General features: G+C 40.3%; 1 protein-coding gene and 1 pseudogene across 10 annotated transcripts in view; one reads left to right on the top strand and one right to left on the bottom strand.

Moving 5' to 3' along the window:
- The window catches only part of C7H12orf54 (chromosome 7 C12orf54 homolog), a 370,404-nt gene that overhangs the window by 344,394 nt on the left and 11,227 nt on the right, over positions 1–14,783 (bottom strand). For all 10 annotated transcript variants that reach the window (XM_077170719.1, XM_077170721.1, XM_077170718.1 and 7 more), the window contains exon 2: positions 8,411–8,527. Coding sequence is in view for 6 of the 10 variants with exons in the window: in XM_077170712.1 (XP_077026827.1) it covers positions 8,411–8,441 (31 nt within the window). In the remaining 4 variants the exon portion in view is untranslated. The remainder of the gene's footprint in view (positions 1–8,410; positions 8,528–14,783) is intronic.
- On the top strand, positions 10,484–13,768 carry LOC143690561 (UAP56-interacting factor pseudogene; annotated as a pseudogene).

Below are 14,783 nucleotides of genomic sequence, written 5' to 3'. Positions count from 1 at the left end.
GCATTGTACCATTCATGGATAATTCAAATGCATGCCTAAATTACAGCATGGGAAGATTTCAAAATACAAATAATCTATAAATGAGATATACTGCAAGCATTTTGCTAATACTGGACTTTCTATAGACTTAAAGCAGTTATTCTCAATTAAGGGTATGAGAGCAAATACAAGCATCATTTAAGTTTTTGGGTTTTTTTTAATATTCATTCCTTGTTCTTCCTTGCAAAAATATCAGACTTCTCAGAAAAAGCTTGGTCCAGTTTACTTTGAAAACACTTCCCAAGTGATTCTAATATCTTTCTACCTCCCATCTTCATTCTTACCTCTTTTTAAGAATAAAAAACACCTCCCAGGTACTTTCCTTTTTCCTACTCCTTTGGCTTCAGTGAGAAACAGCTAGTTGCTTCCCTGACTCAACTACTCTGGTATTTTACTTCTTTAGGAATCATTTCTGTTTTCTGTTATGGCCAGGAACTGCTCTCATGCTGTTCCTAACCCCTGAACTGAGAACAAAAAGAAACCAGACAGTGTTCCACCCTGAGAACACAATGCTCAATACATTGTTGTTGCTTTTTTAAAACAGAAGAAAGAAAGAAAGAGAAAGAAAGAAAAGAAAGAAAGAAAGAAAGAAAGAAAGAAAGAAAGAAAGAAAGAAAGAAAGAAAGAAAGAAAGAAAGAAAGAAAGAAAGAAAGAAAGAAAGAAAGAAAGAAAGAAAGAAAAGTAAAACACCTACATACTCAGTATCTAGTCTTCCCTATTTCCTTGTATTTCTTAAATCTTTACAGTTCCTTTCCTTACAAGTTAGTTCTCTCGTTATATCGCTTATTACTGAATTTTGTCAAGAAAAGCATTTTGTACTGCTTAAGCCCCTCATCATTTCACTCACACCTAAAGCCACCTAAAATCATCCTGGACCAATCCCAACTTTTCAAAGAGAAGGAAATCAACTCATCAAAGGGTAAGTAATAATTCAGTTAAAGTCAGAGAAGCAGAACTCTAGAATCCTGACCTCATAAGAACAGATCGAGTACAATTTTCTGCCCTACCACATTCCCACCCCATCAGAAATTATTTACACACATATTTAGTTCAGTGATGAGCACCTACACTGTGCCAAGCCTTTGGGTAGATGCTTTCACACAGTATCTCGTTTAATTGAAGAGTATCATATAAGACATTTTTTTTAAGTTAAAATAGGTTATTAACGCATCAAGGCAAAAACTACAAACTCATTACAATCAATTCTGTGAGAGAAGATATTTTTCCTAAAAGGAATTTCAGGTGAGAACACTTGGGATCAGTGGTATCACGACTTAACGACTGTCTCCACCCACTATTCTTGCCCCAGCGATGCGCCCCACCCCTTCACTCCTTCCCTAAATTCGGTTTGGATTTGCTAGGATGTTTAACATTAATTTGATACTTCCGTCTGACTCCATTAAATTGCTGGTTTCCTTCTACCTGCTTTCTTCTTTCCTTATGAAAGGCACTTTCCTGGATCCTGCAGCAGGACCAGCATCTCTGCTCCACTTCTCTTTTCACCTTGCATACCCCAGTCTTACCTCAATACCCTCCCTTCCACGTGTGGCAAAGAGGAAACAGACACAACACAGTGGAAAGATCCTGTAAAAAGTTTTGTTCATTTCCATGAATGTCAGAACTGCTCTCGTTGGAGCCTACTGGCAACGGCATCTGTGCCTGGAGAGCGAGTAGCAGCTCCAACATTAGGAATTCCCCATTGTATTCCGAGGACCTTGCGATTTGGAAGAAACCTTTGAGCGACCTGCCCTTATTTCAAAGGTCTTATCCTGCTCGCTAGAAGTCGGGTCGACTTTAACCGGGGCTGGCTTGTTGTCGGTGCGTTTAACCAGTTTCTCGGCGTCCTGCTTCTTCTCTTCCTTCGGCTTCGGGCCTGCCCTTTTCTCCTCTCGTGCCCTAGACTTGCTCTCTTCCTTCGTGGCCCGTGGTCTCCCCTCTTCCATCACGGTACCGGGACGCCCCAGGTCCCTGGCTCTTGACCGCGCCCTCTTCATCTTCACATCGGCCTTGGTGCCCCGCCTCCACACTTCCCTGGCCTTCCTGGCAGCCCTGCGACGTCTGCGTCGCCTCCGTGGGCCCCGGCGCCCCGCTGGTGTCCTCCTTGAAGAACGAGGACTCTCATCAAACTTCGGGCGAACCGGCTTCTTCTTTGGCTTCGGAATCTTCCAAACCCTGAAGGAGCCGGCAGCATCGCTGCCGCTGACCCGGAGGAGCGTGCCCTTCACCTCAGAGCGCAGCGCTTCGCCCGAGTGGCGAACGTTCTTCCTGCGCATCTCGTAGCCAGCGTTTCCCAGCTCCTTCTTGAGAGCGGCCAGAGTCAGCCCTCTGTGGGAGGCGATGGCCCGGAGCAGCAGCTGGGACACTTTGAGAACCGAGCGCGGCCCCCGCCTGGGCTGATACCTGAACGCTTTTTCAGGTTTTTCAGGCTGCTGGATTTTAACTTCCGCGCCTTGGGATTCGCCAGTGGGATCGGCCTCCGCAGCCATGGCCCGGCTCCCGCCTCCGCGGGGCCACTGGTGCTGGCTTTGGGCCTCACCCGCCAAAGCATCACCTAATGCTGAGGCCGAATGGGCCACGTCACAAAGACGGGCCCGGCAGAGATTTTGTGGGCCGTCAGATCCCACTCAGGTAGAGACCAATTTTCATTTTTCATAACCAATCATACACCATTTCTTCCCCAATCTGTACAGTTTTCTTTATTTTAAATTGATTTGTTATCAGAGGATATAATGTGGCACAATTATCTTTTTTTCTAAGGGGAAAAACTGTCTTGGATCTAGAAGACACAGATACATATCCTTGCTCTTTAACAGCCATATGGCAATGATAAATACCTTCCTATCTTTGAATCTGACCTCTTTATCTAAAAAATTAAGCTGATGATCCCTTCCAACCAGTATCACAGAATATATTGCAAAGGTTCAAAAGAAGTGGTGGCTCTTTGCAGATGAGCAAGGACCATCCAAATGTAAGTGATAAAATTATTTAACATGAATGTTATGTTTTGTCTTTCCAACCAAATAAAAAAGTCTCTGGGAAGTGGGAGAGTAGTTCAGTGGTAGAATTCTCGCCTGCTATGTGGGAGACCTGGGTTCAATTCCCAGCCTGTGCACTTCCCAGAAAACAAACAAACAAATGAAAAACCAAATAAAAAAAATTTCAACGAATGGTGCTGCAATGGGGGAAACTCACACAGAAAAAGAATGAAATGTGATCCCCACCAAAATGCTAGTGATCAATGGGGGGATGGGTAAGGGGTATGGTATGTGTTAATTTTTTTGTTTTCTTTTATTTCTTTTTCTATATTGGTGCAAATGTTCTAAGAAATGATCATGATGATGATATACAACTATGTGATGATATTGTGAGTTACTGATTATATATGTAGAATGATCATATGGTAGGAATGTTTGTCTGTATGTTGGTATGTCTAATAAATAGAATAAAAAAAAACTAAACAAACAAACAAAAAAAAAATGTGATCCCCACCATACAGCATACAAAGAAAAAAAATCTCTAAGAGTCAGATAGTCTTTGAACTTCTCTTTTGTCCCATACAGTCCCTAACACAATCCTTCATTATACATAGCAGCATTTGATTCTCCTTAAGGTCTTTCCTGTTAAGAAGGCTTTCTCTGAGGATTCTGAAGGAAACGCCCAGAAGATAGAAGAAAGCAGCAGAGTGAATGTCAAAGAGGTAGAAATGAAGAGAAACCAAATAAGAACTAGCTACTCAAGGAACTCTTTCTTGGACTCTGGTTTAGTTTGTAATAATACTAAAAAAACACTTAAAAATGAAACTTTTTCAGAGTACATTCACATATACTCAGCAGTCACAGTCTGTGCTGTGATACAGTATCTTCCAGAGATCAAATTTCTAGGAGTAGCTTAAACTAAAGCAACTTCAATGTACACATGAATTACCTGAGGATCTTCATAAAATATAGTTATGATTCAGTAGGGCGGGGACGGGGCTAGAGTTTTTATCTTTCTAACAAGCTCCCAAGTAGATCTAGCTAGTGAAAACATAGGTGTAAGAAGGAAGAAGTGGGGTAGATAATGAGAAGAAGAGTGGTAGGAAATGAGACTGGAAAGACAGGTTAAGGCTAAGTTGTGAAGGACAAATACCATAATAATGACATAGTCAGTGGTCACATAGCAGTAAGTAGTACAGTTGGGATTCAAACCTTAGTCTATTTAAATCTAAGGTCTAAGTTTTAGTCTGCTAGATTTCCTTTTCCCCAAATTGAGCCTCTCTCCATTGTGTAGCTCCACTACAGAGCAGGGAGAAGTTTATCTTCATAATCACAGCTCAAATTCAAGAGCATCTACAGTCTTCACTGTACCTTCTCCCCAGTCTTTAAGTCAGGGCCGAATACTGTGACCCTGAGGATCCCAATATATTGGTAGGAAACTAATATATCAGCACAGGGATATTGAACCAAGAAAGGGTTGCCAGGTGGAGAGGAAGAACCACATAGAGCACGATTTCTCCAATTTCTTGGTCTGGCTACACTTTCTGTTGCTTGGGCCAGTGGCCCCAGATGGGCAACCACCAGAGTGAAAAGAGGCAGTTGCTATTTGCTTTGGGAATACAAGGAAAATAAGTAAAGCCTGATGCTTGAGGTCAACTGCCTCCAGGTTTAAAAAAAAAAATTTTAAGGTTGTCTGCCCACAATGGTATAATCAGGAAATATAAGAACCAAATCACAATCATGTTTGTTAATCCCCTTGATCAGAAGGGAGACCAATTAGAAAACTTTTATAGAGGCTGAAATCAAATGAAAACAAGTATATGGAAAATATAAAAAAAATATAGCAAAAATAAGGACAAACATTTTCCCTTATACGTAAACATTCATTTCTACCTAAATTTCTGTATAAATATGCTGTAAGTGATAGAAGAATAACTAAAGCTAAGAAGTAGAAACAAATGTCCCACTTCCACTCAGCTGATTCAGAGAACAATTTTTCCATAGCACCACTCCCTTAACAGTAGTTGGAGTTCTTTCGACTCCCATTGGTAGAAATCCACTTGCCAGCCCTCTCCTGGAACCCCAAAAGGAAACTGTTTTCTCCTACCTCAGAAAAGAGATTTCTTTAGGAAAAGAGTCAGTACAAATCAGCACTAATAAAGTGACACCAACCTCAGTTCTGGAAAGGCAAACCTAAGCTATCCCTTCCATTTTTCATGGTCTGTGGTCATAAACCGAAAGTTATTGTTTAGAGAAGCAGCACCATCCTATTATGAGAGCAATAGCTCTTAATTTCCTAAAGCCTTGAGGGAAGGAAGGGAGGATGAGAAGATACTTGAGCATGATGTCTAGCCTAAATCCTTCTGATTCAAGTTCTAGAGCAAAATCGTTTTGTCCCCAGTTAGTAAGAAGATTCCACTTCTAGGTGTTCATGAAGTCTCCGGAGGAACTTGGTTGATTTTGAGAATAAAAAGGGAATTTTTAATTATGATACTAAGTTCAAAGACCATTGGAGGCTTCCTTACTCTCACTCCCTCATATAGGGTTATACAGCTTTAGTGTCATCAACTATAACTCCATGCCAGAACACAGCACACTCTGATGCGACCTCAATCCATAGCTCACTCAATTGTCTTGTTTTAACTCAATTTATTGCTCCCAAAACTCAATGAGAGAAACCTGTTCAAAAGTCTATTACAACTCCCACACCAACCTTAAACTAGTTCTTTTTCCCAAACGCAACTGGGCTGCTCACTTTGTTTTATATTCTATGACCTCCTCTCCTCTAAATCAACATATATGATGCCCAACAACAGTCATCCCACCAGTCCACTCACCAGCTTTGGGGATGACTAAAGTGGTTCACAAACAGGAATGAAAAAATAAAATAAGTTTCCTTAAATGTATAGCAACAATTTGGCAATTCTTTTAATCCTCAGTCCAATTGTTTGGCAATGAATCCAGAGGGCTTAAGTTGGAAGAAGCTTTATTGGAGGATCAGGCAGCTCTCTAGGTAATTAGCTTGAAAACAAGAAGATCTGGTCTCTCTGGCCCCTTCTTTTGAAGAATAACAAAAACTCTCAATTCCTTGTACATCAAATGAACAACCACACACAATATGTATTCCTCCCCCCAAAATATAATAATAATGACACCAAGAAGGGTAGCTTTGAGTGTTACCAAAATCCTTTTTTTTCACCCAAACACAGATGTGCTGTATAAATTGAGTCTACCATCCAAGCATTATTAATAGGTCAGTCTTTACATAAGACTATGTGTCTGGACCTCTACGAAAATATTCTACTACAGGCAATTAAATCTCAAACTGAAAACCCATTTCCCTAAAGATTCATACTTTCAATATGAGGTTTAGGGCATCCTGGGTCCAAGGCATAGCAAAGCTGCAGCCCCACAATGACATTCTGGGTATCACTCAGTTCTGTTGTAATAATTCCCCTACCACCACCCTTGGCAGATTCCCAGAATATTACACAAATGAAATCAAAGTAGAAACACAGCAAATTGCAGAGTAGCACTCATTTATCATATAAAAGTAAATCTTGTTGTAGCCTGAGACTTAAAACATCACGCACCTACATGCCCAATTTGATACTGTGTGATGCTACAACCCCATTCCAGAGAACCTTATTTCTATCCTAATCTCTAAAAACCCACAATTCCACAAAAGCCAAATTCACTAATCAAAAAATTCTCCCCACCCAAATTAAGTGACCGTGTAAACAAGTGCCTATGTTGAAGAATATAATGAAGAACAAAGCCTTATCTGCACTCCCAATTTCACAATGCAAAATCTGCAATTGTGCTATATAATTTCCCCCATTTTTTTCCTTCAAAATTCCAGTTCTAGATATTTTCATTTCAAAGACACAAAATGTTCCATTTACTATGAAAGTCATACCTAATTTTCTATTTTAACCCAATTCCTATCTCCGTGACTTTTTCTCAGTCTTTGCTTTATCTAGGGAAGAATAGCTACCACTATTAAAGGCCTGGTTATGGGCCTTATATATAATTATCTTGAATCCTTTTGAGGCAGGTTAGATAGGGAAGGAGGGAGAGGGAAGTGACCCTAAAACCCTTAATGAAAAGTGCCTTTTGGCATGCACACACCTAGACCCTGCACACCTAGCCCTCACTTAGGTCAGCACCTGAAAAGAACCAATGAAAAGTACAACACACCAATCCCTTTTTAGCATAGTCTGAGGGGGGTGGGCCCCTCTAAATCCCTAGGATGCAAGGATCCCAACTTCAGAGAGCTTCTCCTCCTTTGAAGCCATGTTCATCTTCCTTCAAGTATGTACTTTCGCTACACATTAAAGTTTTTGAGGTGTACACACTGGCTAGTCCTTGGATTCTTTGGCTATACACTGTCTAGTTCCTGAGCACTTTCCTGCAGCTGAGTCAAGAACCTTCACAGCTTCAACACCTGGTCAAAGTCTTGACTTTTCTGAGAATGTCCAGGACTCTTCTGCATCCAGCCAAGAATTTCTGGGGCTCTCTGGTATCTGGCCAAGAACTCCCAGGGCTCTCCAGCATCAAGTGTATTAAATTCTTTGGCTGCATATACTGACTAGCCCTTAAATTCTTTCCTGCAACTGAGTCAGGAACCCTTATGGCTCCAGCCCTGTAGGAGATCTTGATTTCTCCAAGAACTCCCAGGGCTGTCCAGCTTTACTTACAACTACCCTGAAAAGTGGGTAATTCTTATTTGTAAAAAAATAATTATTATTTTACAGATAAGGAAACTGAAGCTCAAAGAAGGCAAATAAAATGGTTTGCATAAGGAAAAGCTCAGAATGAGAATTCTCTACAACATCTCATAGGTAAATCCAACAGAGACAAGTATCTTCCTTTTCCATCCTTTACCCAAAAAATGAAAATTGCCACACCACTCTTTTCTTACACTAGCTCATTAATCAATGCTTTAAGCAAGCAAATCGGCTTCTCCTTTCTCTATGCCAGTTACTAATTTTTTGCCTCTCAGCACCAAATACATCTTTTGTTGCCTAACTCGTGAAAATGAATCTGGGCCTTTTAAATATTTTTCCTCTGCCAGCTTGCGTGATGTTAAGTTTTGTTGGTAAATGCACCTTCAGACACTATAAAAGGAAGGGTTTTCCTTACTGGTTCTGGTGACTCCTTCACCAGGTACCTATGACAGAGGTTGACACTATGGTCCATGGGCCAAATCAGCCCACTGCCTATTTTCATACAGCTCATGGATATTGCTCAAGTGCATGGGTACTATGAGTCCCAGAGAACAAGATGGAACATCTCCCTCTGCTTCTCTTTCCCACTGCATTCCCAGCACACACCTCCTTGGCCTAGGGCCATGCCTTATCACTCCCCAGAGTCATCAATGGGTTCCACCTACCTGCCATCTGTTGGTTGCAACTGCAGGACATCAAACTGTGTAATCTCAGTCCTGGTGTCTATGACTTGATGAGTTGCCTTGCCTCCAGCCAGCTGCTCAAATTGAAATGACCAAGCTCTGTAGGAAGAGAGAAAAGAATTCTGGGATTGGGTGTCATTGAAGCACCACACCACCGCCTATCTACCACATCTCTCCCCTTTGGGCCATTCATTCTTTGTCCTGAGAATATTTCAAGCTGATGAAAAACAGGGCAGAAGAGTGCAGGATTTTTATCTCTTGTTGTATAAGTATCTACATGATGTCTTCAATTTAGCCTCTTGGTCCACAAAGCCTAAAATTTTTACTACATTGAACTTTACAGAATAAGTTTGCCAAACCCAGTCCTAGAAAGTGTGCTTTTTCCCACTGCTTGTTTGTCCTAGTTTTCCCCCTGCTAAGTGCCTGCCAGACAGCTTTCTCCAGCATTTGGTCACTACATGTTTTACCCTGCTCTTGACTCAGGCAAAAGTAGCATAGCCAGGAGTGCCATACGGCACAAGCTTGTGCCCGAGACCAGGCACTGCTCTATGCATTTTCTTCTCAGCTTTCAGGGCATACACACCATTGGACTGACCACTAACCTTGCACTGTGCAATGACTCAGAAATGATCTACCCATGTCACTCAGCTTCAATCTGACACCCACTAGTGGTTGTACAGAGATGGCCTTCTAGTGAGACAGCTGACTTACCTTTGTGCCACATAGCTGCTCAGAGCCATTCTGGCCCAAGGTGTATGCAAAAATGCACTAGGTTCCTGCAAAGGAAGTCTCTCCAACTCCTCATTCCAGGATCACTCATAGTAGAGTGCTTGACACCCTCCCCATGCCTACCTATCAAGCTTAGTTCATCTGCACCTGAGAGGGCTCTTCCTGCTTATGGACCAGCTCTATTCTAGGCAACCAACAAACTTCTGCACCATCCAATGGGCTGCAAGCATACCTTCTTCAACAAGATCTGAACCCCATTCCAAGTTTGTCCTTCTATGTTATTCTCCTAACAATACTCAAAAATTCTTAATGCCAATTTTCCCTGTTTAAATTATTGTGTAGTTTCTGTTCCTCACTGGACTCATAGATACAGTAACCCTCTTTATCACAGGTAATTTACAGTGGTGGGGCTGCTCAATAAATTCAGTGTAGAAAACAAATTTACAACTTTAAAATGAAGCCCAATTCTTGAAAAACATTTCTATTAAAGAGAAGACCCTGGAGCTTCTAAATGTTCATCATTAGGATTAGCTTTTAACAAGTCAGGAATAACTTTTAATGAAAAATGTATGAGGCCATACTGTTCGAACAGGATAGCCATAAGACACATCAGAATATTCTTCTCAACACAATTTTTTTTAACTAGCAAAAATGATGGGGCTATTTTCCGCAGCTTGCCAGAACAGTTAAACGGTTGTAGTAACTGGACAAATGCCAAATCAAGAAAGCACAGATTTAAATAACAGTAGGAGAAACTCAAGGCACCTTTGCTGGCACCTCCCCTAATCCATCACTAGGAAGGATTAATTACTTTAAATCTTCTAATAGAGCACCCAGGAGGGAGAAAAGTCTATTTCATAGGGAGTACAGAGGGCATTCGAATTCCTGTAAATGGGAAATTCCAAAGGTCGTGAGCAAGCACAAGCTCAGGACTAGAAACAGGACCAGAAAAGACAGAGAAATTGTAGGCTTACAAAACATATGCATAAAAAGAGAGTTCCTATATATCACCCTATTATAAACACCTTGCATTAGTGTGGTACATTTCTTACAATTCATGAAAGACAGTTTCTATAATTGTGCTATGAACTATAGTTCATCATTTACAATAGGACTCACTGTTATCTGTTGTATAGTCCTATGTTTTTTGTTTGTTTTATCCCTAAAAATATATATACACCTGAAATTTCCCCTTTTATCCATATTCAAATATATAATTCAGTGGTGTTAATTACATTTACAAGGTTGTGTTACCATCACCTCAAACAGAAATTCTTTGGCTTGGAAATATGAGACTCTGCAAAGACAAAGAATCTAAAAGAAGAAATGACTGCTGTTCGGGCCCAGACCAAGCTTGTACAGAGCCTGGGAGGGTGCAGCTGCTAAACTGAAAAACACACCAGGCACAGAAGCAGACATGGGTTTTCCAGTGATGGCCAGCCATACATTAGTGCTCTACAAAAGGAACAGAAATGCACAACGCAGTATATGATTTTAAGGGATGCAAGGGTAATTCAGTGGTAGAATTCTCGCCTGCCATACAAAAGACCCAGGCTCAATTTCCAGCCCATGCACTTCCCCCCCCCCGAAAAAATCAACAAATGGTGCTGTAATAACAGGATAGTTACATGGAAGAAGAATGAAATGTGACTCCATACAGCATAACACATATATACACATACATGTATATATACATACATATGTATATATATAGTATGCTGTTGATTTCAGAACAAAGACATTCCATATTGTATGAAGTGAGGGCTCTAGTATGATCATTATAGGGGTCTAAGACTTGATGTTTAATTAAGGTTACTATTTAAGATAATTTACAATCAATGCCATTTTTTACATCCATAATTACATTCTTCCCCCCTCAGGGAAATTGTTTACTGTCTTGCTTTGTCCTTGGCTAAAGCAAGTTTGTTACAGGTTTTTAGGAGGGGACCCAGACATCGGGCTGCCACAACTACATATTATTCTTTACAATTCTGTTTAGAATCCTCTTTTGCTGTGCACTCCCTCAATGCAGTTAGTGTGTATGTGTGAGTGGGAGGTGGCAGTCCTCGGACTCAGATCTTCCCTGCTGTTCTAGTTTGCTAGCTGATAGAATGCAGTACACCAGAAATGGGATACTTTTTTAAAAGGGGAATTTAATAAGTTGCTAGTTTACAGTTCTAAGGCTGTGAAATTGTCCAAATTAAAACAAGTCTATAGAAATGTCCAATCTAAGATATCCAGGAAAGATACCTTGGTTCAAGAAGGCTGATGATGTTCAGCATTTCTCTCTCAGCTGGAAGGGCACATGGTGAACATGGTGGCATCTGGTAGATTTCTCTCCAGGCCTCTTGCTTCATGAAGCTCTCCAGGAGGCACTTTCCTTCTTCATCTCCAAAGGTCGCTGGCTGGTGGACTCTGTGGTTCTTTCATCCTTCTGTCATGGGTCTGTGGTTCTTTCCTCATTCTCAAAAGGCACTCTCTCCAAAATGTCTCCTCTTTTACAGGACTGCAGCAAACCAATCAAGACCCAGTAGAATGGTTGGAGACATGTCTCCATCTAATCAAATTTAATACCCACAATTGATTGAGTCATATCTCCATGGAGATAGCCTAATCAAGTTTCCATCCTATTGTACTGAATAGGGATTAGAAGAAACCATTGCTTCCACAAGACTGATTAGGATTAAAACATGGCTTTTCTAGGGAACATAAATCTTTTCAAACCTTTCTCATTTCCATTATGCTGTGGATGTTGGTTCAATTCCGGGGAATGAGAAAGGCTTCTTGACCCAAAAGGGGAAGAGAGAAATGAGAAAATAAAGTCTCAGTGGCTGAGAGATTTCAAACAGAGTCCAGAGGTTATCCTGGAGGTTATTTTTACACATTATATAGATATCTCTTTTTAGTTTATGGTGTATTAGAGTGTCCAGAAGGAAGTACCTGAAACTGTCAAACTGTGTTCCAGTAACACTGATTCTTGAAGAAGACCGTATAATTATATAGCTTTTACAATGTGACTGTGTGATTCTGAAAACCTTGCGTCTGATGCTCCTTTTATCTAGGGTATGGACAGATGAGTAAAAAATAATAATAATAAGGATAAAGATAAGTAAATAATAAAAGGAGATAAATCGTAAAAATTGGACAGATTGAAATATTATGGGTCAATGAGAGGGAGAGGTAAGGAGTATAGGATGTACGAGTTCTTTTTTTTCTTTTTATTTATTTTTCCTGGGATGATGCAAATGTTCTAAAAATGATCATGGTGATGAATACACAACTATGTGATGATATTGTGAGCCACTGATTTTATAATATGGTTGGACTGTATATGTGTGGGTATTTCTCAATAGAAATATATTTTAAATAAAAATAAAAATTTTTAAAAAGTGTATGTTTTAAGCCCAATATTCAAATCTATGTAGCTACCATTTCTATATATTTACATACAGTTTCAATTACAATAACAAGCCTAATTTAAAAGTGAGTACAGCAACATTTGCTGAGTACCCACTGCAGGCCAGATACTGTTCTAAGCATTTTCTTCACCTTCTCTGACATTCTTAATTGCCAGTCTAATACCCACTCTCCTCTTCTTCCTTACCAACATAATACTTTTGTTGTGATGCAGCAAAAAAAAATTTTCCCAGATAAAGCACTGTGTTCATTTGAAACTGTTATGTACCCCCCAAAAAGCCATGTTCTTTTAATCCAGTTTTGGGGGGGCAGAACTATTGTTGCATGGGAGCGTTTGATTAGGTTGTTTCCACAGAGATGTGACCTTACCCATTTAAGATGGGTCTTGATCCACTTGCTGGAATCCTTTAAGAGCACCCAGAGAGTATGGAGAGGCAAAGGAAGAAAACAGCCCAGCAGAAGTCAGAAGGACCCACAGGAGCTGTGAGAGCTATTTTGAAACCAACCTAGGAGAGAAGGGCCAGCAGATGTTGCCATGTGTCTTCCCATGTGAAAGAGAAACCCTGGACATGATCAAACTTTCTTCAGTGAAAGTATCCTCTAGTTGATGCCTTAATTTGGACATTTCTATGGCCTTAGAATTTTAACTTGTAACGTAATAAATCCCCTTTGTAAAAGCCAAAAAAAGTACAGAGGAAACCAGTGGCTGTTCTCAAAAGCCAATTAAACAGAAAAAATAATATTCCAGCCAATTTTACCAGAATTGGAAAAAAATTAAGCCATCAGAAGGACATGCGTTAGGCAACTTTTCTTTTCAGAAGAGGCCTGAGCGTTCTGGCCCAGCTGAACACAGAACAACTGCTAGACGATGTAGAAGCAAAGAGAATTCACCAATGGCAGATTTCCATGACAAATGGAAGAATTTTAACTGTATACATTGACAATCCTGGAGCAATGCAGCACCCAGTAACTCAGAAACCATGATGATCTTGTACTGCTGTATGCTCATTCTTGGCAAAATGGGAACAATCTGATATAAAGAAGGTTCCTAAAGGTGTACCCCTACAATTTGACATAAATAGTATTGGAAAACAGACAGGGATGACTGTGAATGAGCAACCTGGGATCCTGAAGGAACAAAGAGCCACTCTCACATTCAACAAAGGAGAAAGCCGCTTTATAACCCTGGGATAGATCCTGTTGTAGTTTGCTAGCTGTAGGAATGCAATTTACCAGAAACGGAATGGCTTTTAAAAGGAGGAATTTAATAAATTGCTAGTTTACAGTTCTAAGGCTGAGAAAATGTCCCAGTTAAAACAAGTCTATAGAAATGTCCAATCAAAGGCATCCAGGGAAAGATACCTTGGTTCAAGAAGGCTGATGAAGTTTACGGTTTCTCTCTCAAGTGGAAGGGCACATGGTAAACACAGTCAGAGTTTCTCTCTCATCTGGAAAGGCATATGGTGAACACGGTCATAGGTACTCTCTCATCTGGAAGGACACATGGCGAACACAGCGTCATCTGCTAGCTTCTTCTCCTGGCTTCCTGTTTCATGAAGCTCCCCGGGAGGCATTTTCCTTCTTCATTTCCAAAGGTCGCTGCCTGGTGGACTCTGCTTCTCATGACTATGTCATTCTGCTCTGCTCTCTCTGATCTCCCATTCTACAAAATGTCTCATCTTTTATAGGACTCCAATAAACCAATCAAGACCCACCCAAATGCGTGGAGACATGTTGTCACCTAATCCAGTTTAACAACCACTCTTGACTAAATCACATCATCCAGGGAGATGATCTGATTACAGTTTCAAACATACAGTATTGAATAGGGATTATTCTACCTTTATGAAATGGGATTTTGATTAAAACATGGCTTTTCTAAGGGCCATACTTCCTTTCAAACCAGCACAGATCCCAAGTCAAAGGGACTTTATAAATGAATTTTATCTGAAAAGTTGAATTGCTTGAAGAGTTTGTCATAGAAATTCAACTTTATTGCAAAATATTCACAAAGCTATATAACTCTTTATTTTTACTTTTGAAGTTTTTTAAAAACATGTACAAAATAGTACCCTGAAGGAATATAAGGGAATATATATGCATCTGTTCTTAAAGTTTTCTTGGTTGGCTCAGTAGAACAAAGTAGAACAATCCTCTATTTGACTTCTTTAGTTCCTCATGCAACAGAAGAAAGACAATGATAGAAATC

This window comes from Tamandua tetradactyla, chromosome 7, assembly GCF_023851605.1.
Source record: "Tamandua tetradactyla isolate mTamTet1 chromosome 7, mTamTet1.pri, whole genome shotgun sequence".
Lineage (NCBI taxonomy): Eukaryota > Metazoa > Chordata > Mammalia > Pilosa > Myrmecophagidae > Tamandua > Tamandua tetradactyla.
The sequence above is the reverse complement of the archived record's forward strand: the minus strand, read 5'-3'. Positions and strand labels throughout refer to the sequence as shown.